The 13,581-nt window shown below is 43.4% G+C and overlaps 1 protein-coding gene across 1 annotated transcript; it reads left to right on the top strand.

Annotated features, from left to right (window-relative positions):
* The first annotated feature begins 455 nt into the window (after positions 1–455).
* On the top strand, positions 456–5,450 carry myog (myogenin). The gene is made up of 3 exons (XM_080209952.1): positions 456–994; positions 2,318–2,417; positions 4,991–5,450. The coding sequence occupies exons 1-3, from the start codon at positions 497–499 to the stop codon at positions 5,119–5,121; spliced, it is 729 nt and encodes a 242-aa protein (XP_080066078.1). The 5' UTR covers positions 456–496; the 3' UTR covers positions 5,122–5,450.
* The last annotated feature ends 8,131 nt before the right edge of the window (positions 5,451–13,581 follow it).

Raw genomic sequence — 13,581 nt, 5'->3', positions numbered from 1 at the left:
TAATTTTCTCCAGTCTATTATTAATCCCCGTCCACATTTAGCCAATGGGGGGGTTGATGCTCCCCCCCCCCCCCCACCAACTCCCAAATCTAACAAGGGTTACTCCCAGAATGATTCAGGGAGAACATTGATACCCCCACGTGGAAACTTTCAGAATCCCTGAACAGCTCTGTTCTAGTGACTCCCCCCACACCCCCCAGCCCCAGTTCCCAAATTTGCCCTGAGTGTGTGTTCAAATGTTGGAAAGTTATTTGATAAAGAAACATCATTCGGGGTCGAACTTTGAGCCAGTTCTCCCCTGGGAGTAGGTGAAATCAGATTGAAGTTGTGATGTAGGGCGACAGCTAAGAGTTGGATAGAGTTTCTGCGCTTTCTATATATATCTCAGTGATTTCATGCCAGCGGAGACTTTAAATGCCACCTAAACAGTTGGCGTTCACATACTGTACAGCAGTTGGTGCTTGAGTTAACTTGAGACTAAAAAGCCCCATTGATAATGGAGCTATTCGAAACTAACCCTTATTACTTTGCAGACCAGCGCTTTTTCGACAATGAGAATGTGTTCCCCTCCCGGCTGCAGGGCTTTGAACCGCCCGCCTACCAGGAGCGGCTGGGGGCTGCTGTGTGTCCCGATGGCAGCCCACTGGAAGGCGGCTTGGAGGAGCACATGTACCCGGGGTCGGAGCTCCAGCAGCAGCCAGTCTGCCCCGGCCAGTGCTTACTTTGGGCTTGCAAAACCTGCAAGAGGAAATCAGTGAGCTTGGACAGGAGGAAGGCGGCCACCCTGAGGGAGAAGAGGAGGCTGAAGAAGGTGAACGAGGCGTTCGAGGCTCTGAAACGCAGCACTTTGCTGAATCCCAACCAGAGATTACCCAAAGTGGAGATTCTCCGCAGTGCCATCCAGTACATCGAGAGGCTGCAAGCTCTACTCGGCACCTTGAATCAACAGGACAAGCTGCATTATACTGACAGCAGCAGCAACACACACCCAGCGGCAAGTATCCCCCACAGCACACACAGCACCATATAACCCAGCCTAGACACCATCAGTATAGTCAACCTCAGCACCCTGGGGAAACCTACTCACAGCAAACTCATCAGCTGATGGGGCTGCAGCAACACGGGGCAATGTTTGAGATGAGTTAATGGGAGGTTTATCTTTCTCTTTAACCTTTCCTTTGGCACCATCCCCAGAAGTATAAATTTTTTGTTTAAAGAATAGCTTATCCCTAGTTTGCTCTATGATAGTTCTGCTGTCTGGCAAACCTTAATTTCTAAAGTTAGAAATTAGCCCTTCCAAAGTGTTTAATGTTTTAAGATTTATTTATTAGTGTCACAAGTTGACTGACATTAACACTGCAATGAAATTACTGTGACAATCCCCTCTTCGCCACACTCAGGTGCCTGTTCCGATGCACTGAGGGAGAATTTAGCACCTAACCAGCACGTCTTTCGGACTGTGGGAGGAAACCGGAGCACCCGGAGGAAACCCACGCAGACACGGGGAGAATGTGCAAACTCCACGCAGACAGTGACCCAAACGGGGAATCAAACCCGGGAGGCAGCAGTGCTAACCCACTGTGCCACCATGCCTTATCACCAATTAACTAACTTTTCCACTGTTGTAATGTAGGAAAGTTAGCTCAGAAAATTCAGCAAGGTCTAATCTCTACAGTCCCTGACAGTTCACTGCTCTATTTAAAAAACACATTAAAGACACATAAAAAACACAAAGTGGACTTGTGTAGAAATATCGGGAAACAGGTGATGGGAGGAATCTCGATGGGTTTTAGTCGAGTTGCAAATATGACATTTAACGGATTCATCCTTAAAATCCACGGCAAATGGGAAACTCCAATTTAAAAAAAGAGGCTTTTTAAAGTGACACTGTGCCTCGTGGGAAAGATTTTTATAAGGCTTTTCACCACTTCAGGAAGTCCCAAAGCACCTTTACAACCATTGTAACCAAGTACATTGCGTAATTTTACTGAAATAAGCTGTTCAAAATACATGGATGAATGGTCACCTGAACTTAAGGGGAAGCAGTTTTGACAGGTTTACCATTGGAGAGGCTCAGAGTCTCACCATGTCACACAAGAGGCGACATTTCAGAGCTGGGAAATCATTACAGTTGATTGTGTTGTAGTTTCATACAGGGCACAGGGGGGTGAGGAGTGTTGGGGAGAGAGAAAAAAACATGGAATACCGTAGCTCGGCAAGTTCAGAAGACTGTAGATCTGAAAGCAGTTTGACTTTTTTGCTATAAATAGTCTTTGTAAATCCATCCCTGGTCATTTTTCCATTACTGCAATTATAGGTCGGTGTGCCCAGCGAGTGTGGATCAAACAGCGCCTCCTGCAGCCCTGAGTGGACCAGCTCCGCTGACCACTGCAACACCCCATACAACCATCCCAGGGGTAAGTACAGCCCAGAATAGACTGGTGAGGAAATCTTCTTATTTCCACAGAGAGGAACTATATCACCTTCAGTAACATTGAATACATTATAGCCAGCCTCCAAAATAGGAACAAAGAAACTCTCCATATTGTGAATTATTCTATTTGTATAGATTCCCTGAACGAACCAATGGAATGGGAATATAATTTGTGTTTCCACAGTTGAGTAGTTAGTTTGGGTCTGAGGAGACCACCTCATTGTCTTGTCTAATGTTGTGCTTTTAATTATTCCCATGTTATAACCACCTTTCAAATCCTTTTAAAAGAGGGCAAAAATTCACATTGCATAACACTGTGTGTAAAGTCAACAGTAAAAGGGCTGTAAAGTGCCCACACTGGCCTAGTCAGACAGGAAGAAAGCACAATCCAGAATATCACCACCTGCAGAGATTCATCAAGTCTCTCTAACCGACCCATCAGGAAGCAAGCTTCAGTGGACAGTGAGTCTTACCACCACCAGATACCATCATCATAGTGTCCAGCTCAGATACAATACAACCAATTCTTTCAAGGGGGTTCCGAATGAAATTCAGAGCTGATACAATGCATCTGAATCACACCCAGACTTGTTTAACCCTTAACATAGTGATATCTCCCAAGGCAGATCACAATGGGTAAAAAAAGATGAATACTGGAATATAAAACCAGAAGACCATAAGACATAGGAGCAGAATTAGGCCACTCGGCCCATCGAGTCTGCTCCACCATTCAATCAGGGCTGATTTTTTTCTCATCCCCATTCTCCTGCCTTTTCCCCCATAACCCCTGATCCCCTTATTAATCAGAAACCTATCTATATCTATCTTAAAGACACTCCGTGATCTGGCCTCCACAGTCTTCTGCAGCAAAGAGTTCCTAAGATTCCCCACTCTTTGGCTGAAGATGAAAAACCAGAAGATGAACAATGGTCTGATCAGGAAGATAGTGGTTTTCAGCAAAAGCTTGAAGCAGCTGTGAGGGTGCAGTGAATCTTTACGAAGAGTATTCCAGAGTTTGAGGGCATGAATTGTTTAAGCCCCACCATTGATAGTGGAACATGAGAAAGGGGAAACCCAGGTTGGAAGAAGTGAAGCAGAGAACTGGGCACCGGGCTGGAGGAGCTTGCAGAGATGGGCGGGAGTTGGGCATTCAAACAATTTGTAAACAAGGACAAAGATATTGGAAGCAATGTGCTGAGGGTTGGGGAACCAGTGGAGGAACTTAGAAAATAGAATTTATGATGGGATAGGATGTGGATAGCGAAGTACTGGATAACGTACAGTTTGTGTAGGCTAGGTGGACCAATAGGTTATTGTGAAAGTTCAGCCCAGATGTCATTAAAGTGTAGTGGGGCCATCATGCTGATCATGTGTGAACAATACTCTGATAGTGTAAAAAGTACTCTTAAAGAACTAGATATGAAATGTAACTAGTGTGAATATGGTATCTAGTGCTGGGTATATAGTGCCGAGTACTACTAGCTTTGGATGGAATGAGTAGTCAGGAAACAGATATGGGACCACTTGCTTTTCCTAAATTTGAGCTCAAGGAATTTTCAGCTCATACAGGTTTGATGTCAACCAGGCAACTGGACAGTACAGGACCAGCTGGGCAGTCTTGGGCAATATCGGAAGGCTACATCTGGATGGAAGTTGAGACACGCTGATGAATAATGTTGCTGACAGGCAGCATTTCATTGAATAAGTGGTGGCCAAGGATGGAATGTTGGGAATGGGAGGGAAAGAAAACATTGGTCAAGATAACTATGTTATAATCCATATTAATGGAACCACAGAAGAGTAATGTCACAGAGGTAGACCACAGCAGAAAGGCAGTGGAGAAAGATGAGATGATCAACCATACCAAAGAACACAGAGAGGCCAAGGAGGGACAGCAGAGATAATACAGGCTGGACAGTTATAACAGCTATCATTCAAATTGATGAACATTTGTTGATATAGTTTAAACTTCAAACCAAGATGATTTACTTATTAGTGTCATACTAGGCTTACATTAACACTGTAATGAAGCTACTGTGAAAATTCCCTATTTGCCACACTCTGGCGCCTGTTCTGGTACACCGAGGGAAAATTTAGCACAGCTAAAGCATCCTAACCAGCACATCTTTTGGGCTGTGGGAGGAAAGCAGAGCACCCGGAGGAAACCCATGCAGACACAGGGAGAACATACAGACGCCACACAGACTGTCACCGAAGCCAGAGATCGAACCTGGGTCTCTGGCGCTGTGAGGCAGCAATGCTAACTACAGTGCCAGCCATATGTCTTCTGCTGGAAGATACATCTACTGCCAGAGTATGAACACAATTTCAGACTTTAATAGTTACATCATTAGTTTTATATCTGGCAGTAGTTCTTTAGGAAGAGATGGTTGCCTTCCAACAGACAATAATGACACAAGCTGTCATGTATCTTTTACTCTCCCATTCTAACTGTCATTGTTCGAACACCAATGTTTCCAGGATGTAACATTTCAGATTATGAATCAACAAATGTTGTCTGACTCTCATTCACTATCTATATTGATGTTTTTTTAGATCACCTACTATCTGTGAACAAAGTGCAGTCGTCTGGAAGTACCAGCCTTGGCTCTCTCTCCTCTCTAATGGACAGTATTACACCAGAAGGTTCACCAAACAGCTTCTTGGAGGATAACACCCCAAACTGATCAATTGCATTTGCTCTTTCCATGTGTCTTTTTATTATAGGAAGCTTTTTTATTTTTTATACTTTTTTGATGTGTGTTGTGCATCGGGTTTGTTGACTCAAAAGGGTTGCTTTGTTAGTAAAAAAAAATCATTCCTAATTCTTAAACCTGTTTAAAATGGCCAATCCTTTTTATAGAGCTTTATGACCAATGTGTGCTTTTGTAACTAAACAGTCTGAAATTACTGTTGTAAATATACATTTCCCCTTTTTACAATTCATTTATTTTGAGTGAGTTTGTTATTTGGATTTTTTGCTAAGTTATTTTGCTTTTTACAATAAAGTTATTGTTATAAAATATTTCAAATGTTGCATTATTAAGAGAAACTATTGGCTCAATTAGTGAAATCAGCTTTTTATAAAATTAAAAGTTAAAGTTTATTAGTGTGACAAGTAAAGCTTACATTAACACTGCAATGAAGTTACTGTGAAATTCCCCTAGTCGCCACAGTCTGGTGCCTATCCGGGTCAATGCACCTAACCAGCCTGTCTTTCAGAATATGGGAGGAAACTGGAGCATCTGAATGAAACCCACGCAGACACGAGGAGAACATGCACACCCCACACAGACAGTAACCAAGCTGGGAATGCGAACCCGGGTCCCTGGCGCTGTGAGGCAGCAATGCTAACCACTGTGCTACCATGCCACACACACACACTGAATGGATAGAAACTGGGACAAAAAGGAATTTATTTTTTAAAAAATCAAACTGAGGAACATCAAGTTCTTCAACACCTATTCACTTAATATCGCTGTCCTGTATATCGATTGTTAGCCGACTGTCCTTTTTCCTACAAGCCTTTTGATAACCATAATCATATCAGTGTATGGAGCGAGACCCAAATTCTTACAATGGCCAATGTTGAGGCCTGCCTGATTCTCTTTCATTAATTGTTAACTGATTCCTGTCTTTGCTCCTTTAGCTTATTGCTGCCACACTGTGTATGTTTGTGTCCGTCAGGGTTCAGAGAGGTCTCAATAATTCCAACGTTCCACATTCACTCAAAAACACTAAATTCAAAATCTAATCAAACACTGGAATCCAAAAAGTCAAACTGAGAATTCAACTCAATTCTGTTTTATTGCTGCTAACTAGTAACAGCTCACTATTTAGTTAACTGAAAGCACGGACTCCCTAAATGCCCAATGGTGAAATTAAGACCAATTTCCAAACGTAACACATTGTTTAACAGGCTCTGGAAATTCCTTAAGATAAAGGCAAAACACTGCGGATGCTGGAATCTGAAACAAAAACAGAAACTGCGGAGAGAGAATAGAGCCAATGTTTCGAGTCTGGATGACCCTTCTTCAGAGCTGAAGGCAAGGAGAACCGGACAAGATTTATACTGTGAGGGTGAGGGGGAGATGGAGGACTCTGTAATAGATGGGAATGGCATAGACAAAAAGACAAAGGGATGTAAATGGTGATGATGAAGCCTGATCTTCACTAGCCTCTACCATCACCATTAATATCCCCTTTGTATTTTTGTCTACGTCAGTCCTGCCAATTATATCACCCCCTCCCCCTCCCCCTCCCCCTCACCCTCACCCTCACAGTATAAATCTTGTTCAATTTTCCTTGCCTTCAGCTGTGATGAAGAGTCATCCAGACTCGAAACATTGGCTCAATTCTCCCTCCACAGACGCAGTCAGACTTACTGAGATTTTCCAGCATTTTTCTGTTTTGGCATCAGGAAACTCCTTCCCTATCTCTGGCCCTCTGTCCTCCAACAAGACTTTTAATATCAAACTCTGGTCTGCAGGAATCACTACATCTTGATTTTGCTCATATTTTCTCGCTACATTCTTGGTGGTCATTCCATGGCTCTTGGCCCTCACCTTGGGGTTTGGCAGCTTGAAGGAATGGAATTGAGTTACGGCACTTGGATTTTATAGACCTTCTCTTCTCAATGAGTACAATTTCGCTGTTGTTTGGAATGCACAAGTAATAATAAAGTGCAGGGTCACATTGCGACTTGAGATTAGGCCTGCTTCATTCTGCTAATGATCCCAATGTAACTCGGGAGCAATCAATTTCTAAGTAACAGCATGGAAATAATAGCAGCGACCTCTATCTATCACAACCCTCTAAATCCCTCACTGGTACTTAGAACTGATCAATTATATTTGTTTTCCTGCATGCATTTTGCTCCTGCTGATAGTACAATTATTTTTGTAGTTTCAAATTTAGTTTATTTATGTTGCTGCTGGAAAAGGTAACTGTGTAGGTGAATTCAATCACAGTTTGATGTTCATCCACAGAGTTTTACAACCTTTAAAAAAAGCCTGTGTTAGATTCCCCATGGAGCCCTGTAAACTTCCACTTCAGCCAACATGTCGGGGGGTACAGTCTGACAATAGAAAGATAAATTGATAATATTGATTTCATTGTTACTTTTGACATAAAGAAAAAGGATTTTGACTCGCCCCAAAATTGGAAAATCCCACCCAAGGTCGATGAACGTTTGCGTGGTCCACCCCCCACACCCCCCACTGTGGAGAGTGTAACAGAAAAAATCCCTCCAAGGAGTGAATTTTAAAGTAGCAGTGTTACCTTCAGAAAACACACAATGCACAATCCTGTTACATACAAGCAAAGTTGAGCATCAAACCAGCTGGATCATAAGGCCTGGCCCACACCAGGATGGCCTGAGAAACAGTATCAAACATTTCTCCCTCCCCCTCACCTCTTATTTAATAGACCTCAATTAGATTGCTAATAAATCTATACTTCTCTAAAATAAATGGACCCAGGCCTTTGAGCTTGAGTAGCTGAGGCTCTTTATCTTGGGAATCATAGAAACATGGAAAATAGGAACAGGAGTAAGCCATTCTGCTCTCCAAGCCTGCTCCACCATTCAGTATGATCATGGCTGATCCTCTCAACACCAAACCCAGCACGGTCCCCATTTCCTTTGGCAGTTTTAGAATCCAGAATCAAAGAACAAAGAAAATTAGAGTGCAGGAACAGGCCCTTCAGCCCTCCAAGCCTGCACTGACCATGCTACCTGACTTAGCTAAAACCCCCTACCCTTCAGGGGACCATATCCCTCTATTCATGTATTTGTCCAGATGCCCCTTAGAAGTCACTATCGTATCTGTTTCCACTACCTCCCCCAGCAATGAGTTCCAGGCACCCACCACATTCTGTGAACAAAATCTGCCTTGTACATCTCTTTTAAACTTTGCCCCTCGCACCTTAAACCTGTGCCCCCTAGAAGTTGACTCTTCTGCCCTGGAAAAAAGCTTCTGACTAACACATTGCCCATGCTTCTCATAATCTTGTACACTTCTACAACCTCCATCGTTCCAGTGAGAACAAATCAAGTTTCTCCAACCTCTCCTCTTGGCTAATGCCCTCCATACCAGGCAACATCCTGGTAAATCTTTTCTGTACCCTCTCCAAAGCTTCCACATCCTTCTGGTAGTGTGGCAACCAGAATTGAACACAATATTCCAAGTGTGGCCTAACTAAGGTTCTATAAAGCTGCAACATGACTTGCCAATTTTTAAACTCAATGCCCCGGCTGATGAAGGCAAGCATGCCGTATGCCTTCTTCATCCGCATTGCGACTTTCAGTGACCGGTGTACCTGTACACCTAGATCCCTCTGCCTATCAATACTCTTAAGGGTTCTGCCTGTTACTGTATATGTCCTCTCCGTATTAGACCTTCCAAAATGCATTACCTCACATTTCTCTGGATTAAACTCCATCTGCCATCTCTCCACCCAAGTCTCCAACTGATCTATATCCTGCTGTATCCTCTGATGGTCCTCATCGCTATCTGCAAATCCACCAACCTTTGTGTCATCCATAAACTAACTAATCAAACCAGTTACATTTTCTCTAAATCATTTATATACATTACAAACAGCAAAGGTCTGATTCCTGAGGAACGCCACTTGTCACAGCCCTCCAAACAGAAATGCACTCTTCCATTGCTACCCTCTGTTTTCTTTGACCGAGCCAGTTTTGTATCCACCTTGCCAGCTCACCTCTGATCCCATGCGACTTCACCTTCTGCACCAGTCTGCCATGAGGGACCTTGTCAAAGGCCTTACTGAAGTCCATGTAGACAACATCCACTGCCCTACCGTCATCAATCATCTTCGTCACTTCCTCGAAAAACTTGATCAGGTTTGTGAGACACAACCTCCCCTTCACAAAACCATGTTGCCCCTCATTAATAGTTCCACGTATTTCCAAGTGGAAATAAATCCTTTCTCGAAGAAATTTCCCTGCCACTGATGTAAGGCTCACCGGCCTGTAATTACTTGGATTATTCTTGCTAACCTTCTTAAATAAAGGAACACCATTGGCTATTCTCCAATCCTCTGGGACCTCCCCTGTAGCCAGTGAGGATACAAAGATTTCTCTCAAGGCCCCAGCAATTTCCTCCCTTGCCTCTCTCAGTATTCTGGGATATATCCCATCAGGCCCTGGAGACTTGTCTACCTTCATGTTTCTCAAGAATCCCAATGCCTCCTTTTTGATCTCAATATGACTCAAACTATCTACACATCCTTTCCCCCCAAGTCCTTCTCTTTGGTGAATACTGACACAAAGTACTCATTTAATACCTCACCTATTTCCTCTGGCTCCACGCATAGATTCCCTCCCTTGTCTTTGAGTGGGCCAACCATCTCCCTGGCTACCCGCTTGCTCTTTATATATGTATAAAAACCTTTGGGATTTTCCTTAATCCTGCTGGCCAATGATTTTTCATGGCCCCCTTTAACCCTCCTTACTCCTTGCTTAAGTTTCTTTCTGTTTTCTTGTATTCCACACTTGCTTCGTGTGTTCCCAGTCTCCTAGCTTTGACAAATACTTCCTTTTTCTCTTTGACTAGACACACAATATCTCTCGTTATCCAAGATTCTCAAAACTTCCTTCATCCTAACAGGAATATGCCCGTCCTGAATCCCTGTCAACTTACACTTGAAAGCCTCCCACATGCCAGATGTTGATTTACCCTCAAATATCTGCCCCCTGTCTACATTCTTCAGTTCCTGCCTGATATTGTTGTAATTAGCCTTCCCCCAGTTTAGCACCTTAACTTGCGGACTACAGTTAACTTCATCCATCAGTACCTTAAAGCTTACTGAATTGTGGTCACTGTTCCCGAACTGCTGTCCTGCTGAAACACTGACCACCTGTCTGGGCTCATTCCCCAATACCAGGTTCAGTATGGCTCCCTTCCCTAGTTGGACTATCTACATACTGTTTCAAGAAGCCCTCCTGGATGCTCCTTACAAACTCTGCCCCGTCCACACCCCTAGTCAATACCTGGTCATTGAATCCCAGTCAATATCGGGAGAGTTAAAATCTCCCACTGCAACAACCCTGTTACTTTTACACCTTGCCAAAATCTGCCTACATATCTTTCTTGTAGTTCACTGGACCTCTTCTAAGGCCACTATATCACTCAACATGTGTGGGAACCAAAACTGGGCACAGTACACCGACGGTAGCCTGACCAATAAAACACTGATACATGGACAAGGGTGAAGTTCCATGGACATCAATAGCATCATGTGACACATCCACCTTTTTTAATGAAAATTGGCAGAAGAGGCAGATGAATTATAGAATAGAATCCCTACAGTGCAGAAGGAGACCATTCGGCCCATCGAGTCTGCATTGACTACAATTCCACCCAGTCCCTATTCCCGTAACCCCACGTTTTCCCTGCTAATCCCACAACACTGGGGGCAATTCACCATGGCCAATCCACCTAACCCGCACATTTTTGGATCGAAAATGACAAAAAACCAAGTCATAAGATTACGTGCTTCTGCTAAAAAAAATGACAATTCCTCGCACTATTATGAATTTTGAAAGAAGCACTGCAGAGGATGTGTTGAAATGCAAACTCTATCTAACATTGCCAAGAACTGAGCTGGCCGGAAAGCTGTGCAATTGGTGACACTTGCCCTTTAACCTCTATCAAAGCTAGTTATGGAAGGCAGCTGGTGTTCCAATGTCACAGAAGCATGTGTTAGCTGACCTAAGATTATGGGGACTGAAGGTGGACGGTGGCTGAGACCTTTCTCTGTGAATTCACACGAGATCGTCTTTCTGTGAAAAATAAGGGACTTGAATCCCTCACAGCAAAACCCTCAGTCTCTGCAATTTATTACATTTTGGCAGAAACAAGGCTAGACTACGTCACCAATTTGCCTTTCATGTAAAGAGTATTGATGGATCAGCTGTGTCAATGTCCTAAGTCACAGCAAGTCCCATTCACCACTCAGCCTTATGCTCACTCACCGACATTAGCCCCTGGCTAATTAGTGCCTCCATTTTTAAATTCTCAACCTGGTTTCCAAACCCCTCCATGGCCTCACCTCTCCCTATCTCTGTGATTTCCCCGACACACAGATATTTGCATTCCTCTAATTTTGGCCCCTTTGAGTATTCCAGATTTTAATTTCTCCACCATTGACATCCTGCCAAGGCCCTAAGCTGCAAGATACCCTCTTAAATTTCTCTCTCTTGCCTCCTTTAAGATGCTCCATAACACTTGGACCAAACTATTGGCTTTCTTCCCTAAGATCTATTAATGTGATCCAGTGTCAGATTTTGCTTTATAACTAGTATCTCTAGTGAAGCACCAAGGGACGTTTTGTTATATTAGAGGCACAAGCTGTTATATTTCAGGACTTTGCAGTTTTTTTTAGCATTTGCAGTTTTCTTCATGGATAAAAATATATTGATGTGTATGTGTGAATGTGTTATGTTTGGAGAAAAGATTTAAAGTTCCATAATTATAAACCATACATGTTTTATGATCATTATAGATACACTCATGAAAAAACTCAGAAGATCATGAGAAAGAACAGCAAGCATAGCCCATTGAACCCACTGAGCTTGCTCCTCCATTCAATAAGATCATCATAGAATCCCTACAGTGCAGAAAGAGGCCATTTGGCCCATCAAACCTGCACTGACAACATCCCACCCAGGTTCTATTCCCATAACCCCACTTATTTTCCCTACTAATCCGCCTGACACTCGGGTCAATTTAGCATGGCCAATCAACCTAACCAGTACATCTTTGGATGTGCGCAGTTAGGATCATGGGTGATCTGCCTTTGTCTTAACCCCACTTTCCTGCCTGTCACCCATAACCCTTGATTCTCTTGTAGATGAGAATCCTGTCCACCTCAGCCTTGAACACATTCAGTGATGCAGCCTCCACTGCTTTGGAAGAGAATTCCAAAATCTAACAACCCTCTGAGGGAAGAAGTTCCTCCTCATCACCATCTTAAATGGGTAAGCCTTTATTTTGAAAATGTGCCCCTGAATTCTGGATTTCCTCACAAGGGAAACATCCTCTCAGCATCCACCCTGTCAACCTCCCTCAGAACCTTCACGTTTCAATAAGATTATCTCTCATCTTTATAATCTCCCAGTGAATTCCAGCACAACCTGCTCAATCTTTTCTCATAAGGCAATTTACTCAGTGAACCTTCTCAGAACTGTACTCAATGAAAGCAGAGTGACCAAACTGTCCACAATACTCTCGATGCCATCTCGTCAGCATTCCATACAGTTGCAGCAAGGCTTCCTTACTTTTTAATATTCCAACCCCTTGCAAAATAGGAAAACATTCCGTTCGCCTTTCTAACAACTTGTTGCATCTCCACGCTAATCTTTTGTAATTCATGTACAAGCAAATCCCTCCATATACTGTTTGAAACAATATTTCAAAGTTCCCCTCTGTTTAAATAATATCTGCTTTTCTGTTCATCCTGCCAAAGTGGACAACCTCCCATTAAGCACCTACCTGGATGGGTGCAGCTCCAACAACACTCAAGAAGCTTGACAGCCAGGACAAAGCAGCACGTTTGATTGGCATCCCAGCCACAAACATTCAATCCCTCCATCACCGATGCTGAGTAGTAGCTGTGTGTACCATCTACAAGATGCACTGCAGCAATTCAACAAAGATCCTTAGGCAGCACCTTCCAAACTCACGACCACTTCCATCTAGAAAGACAAGGGCAGCAGACACATTGGAACACCACCACCTGCAAGTTCCCCTCCAAACCATTCACCATCCTGACTTGGAAATCTATCACCGTTCTTTCGCAGTCACTGGGTCAAAATCCTGGAATTCCCTCTCCCTTGGGGCATTGTGGGTCAACCCACAGCACACGGACTGCAGCGATTCAAGAAGGCAGCTCACCACCACCTTCTCAAGGGCAACTAGGGATGGGCAATAAATGCTGGCCGGTCAGCGACACCCATGTCCCACAAATGAATTTTTTTTTAGCCTAGTCTCTCAACCTATCTGTATCTCTTTGTAGGCTCCTTGTATCCCCCTCACAACTTGCTTTCCTGACTTTGTACCATTACCAAATTTGGCTACAATACAGTTGGTCCCTTCACCCAACTATATAATATGGATCATAAA

This window comes from Carcharhinus amblyrhynchos, chromosome 22 (assembly GCF_965287045.1).
Source record: "Carcharhinus amblyrhynchos chromosome 22, sCarAmb.v2.hapA, whole genome shotgun sequence".
Lineage (NCBI taxonomy): Eukaryota > Metazoa > Chordata > Chondrichthyes > Carcharhiniformes > Carcharhinidae > Carcharhinus > Carcharhinus amblyrhynchos.
The sequence above is the reverse complement of the archived record's forward strand: the minus strand, read 5'-3'. Positions and strand labels throughout refer to the sequence as shown.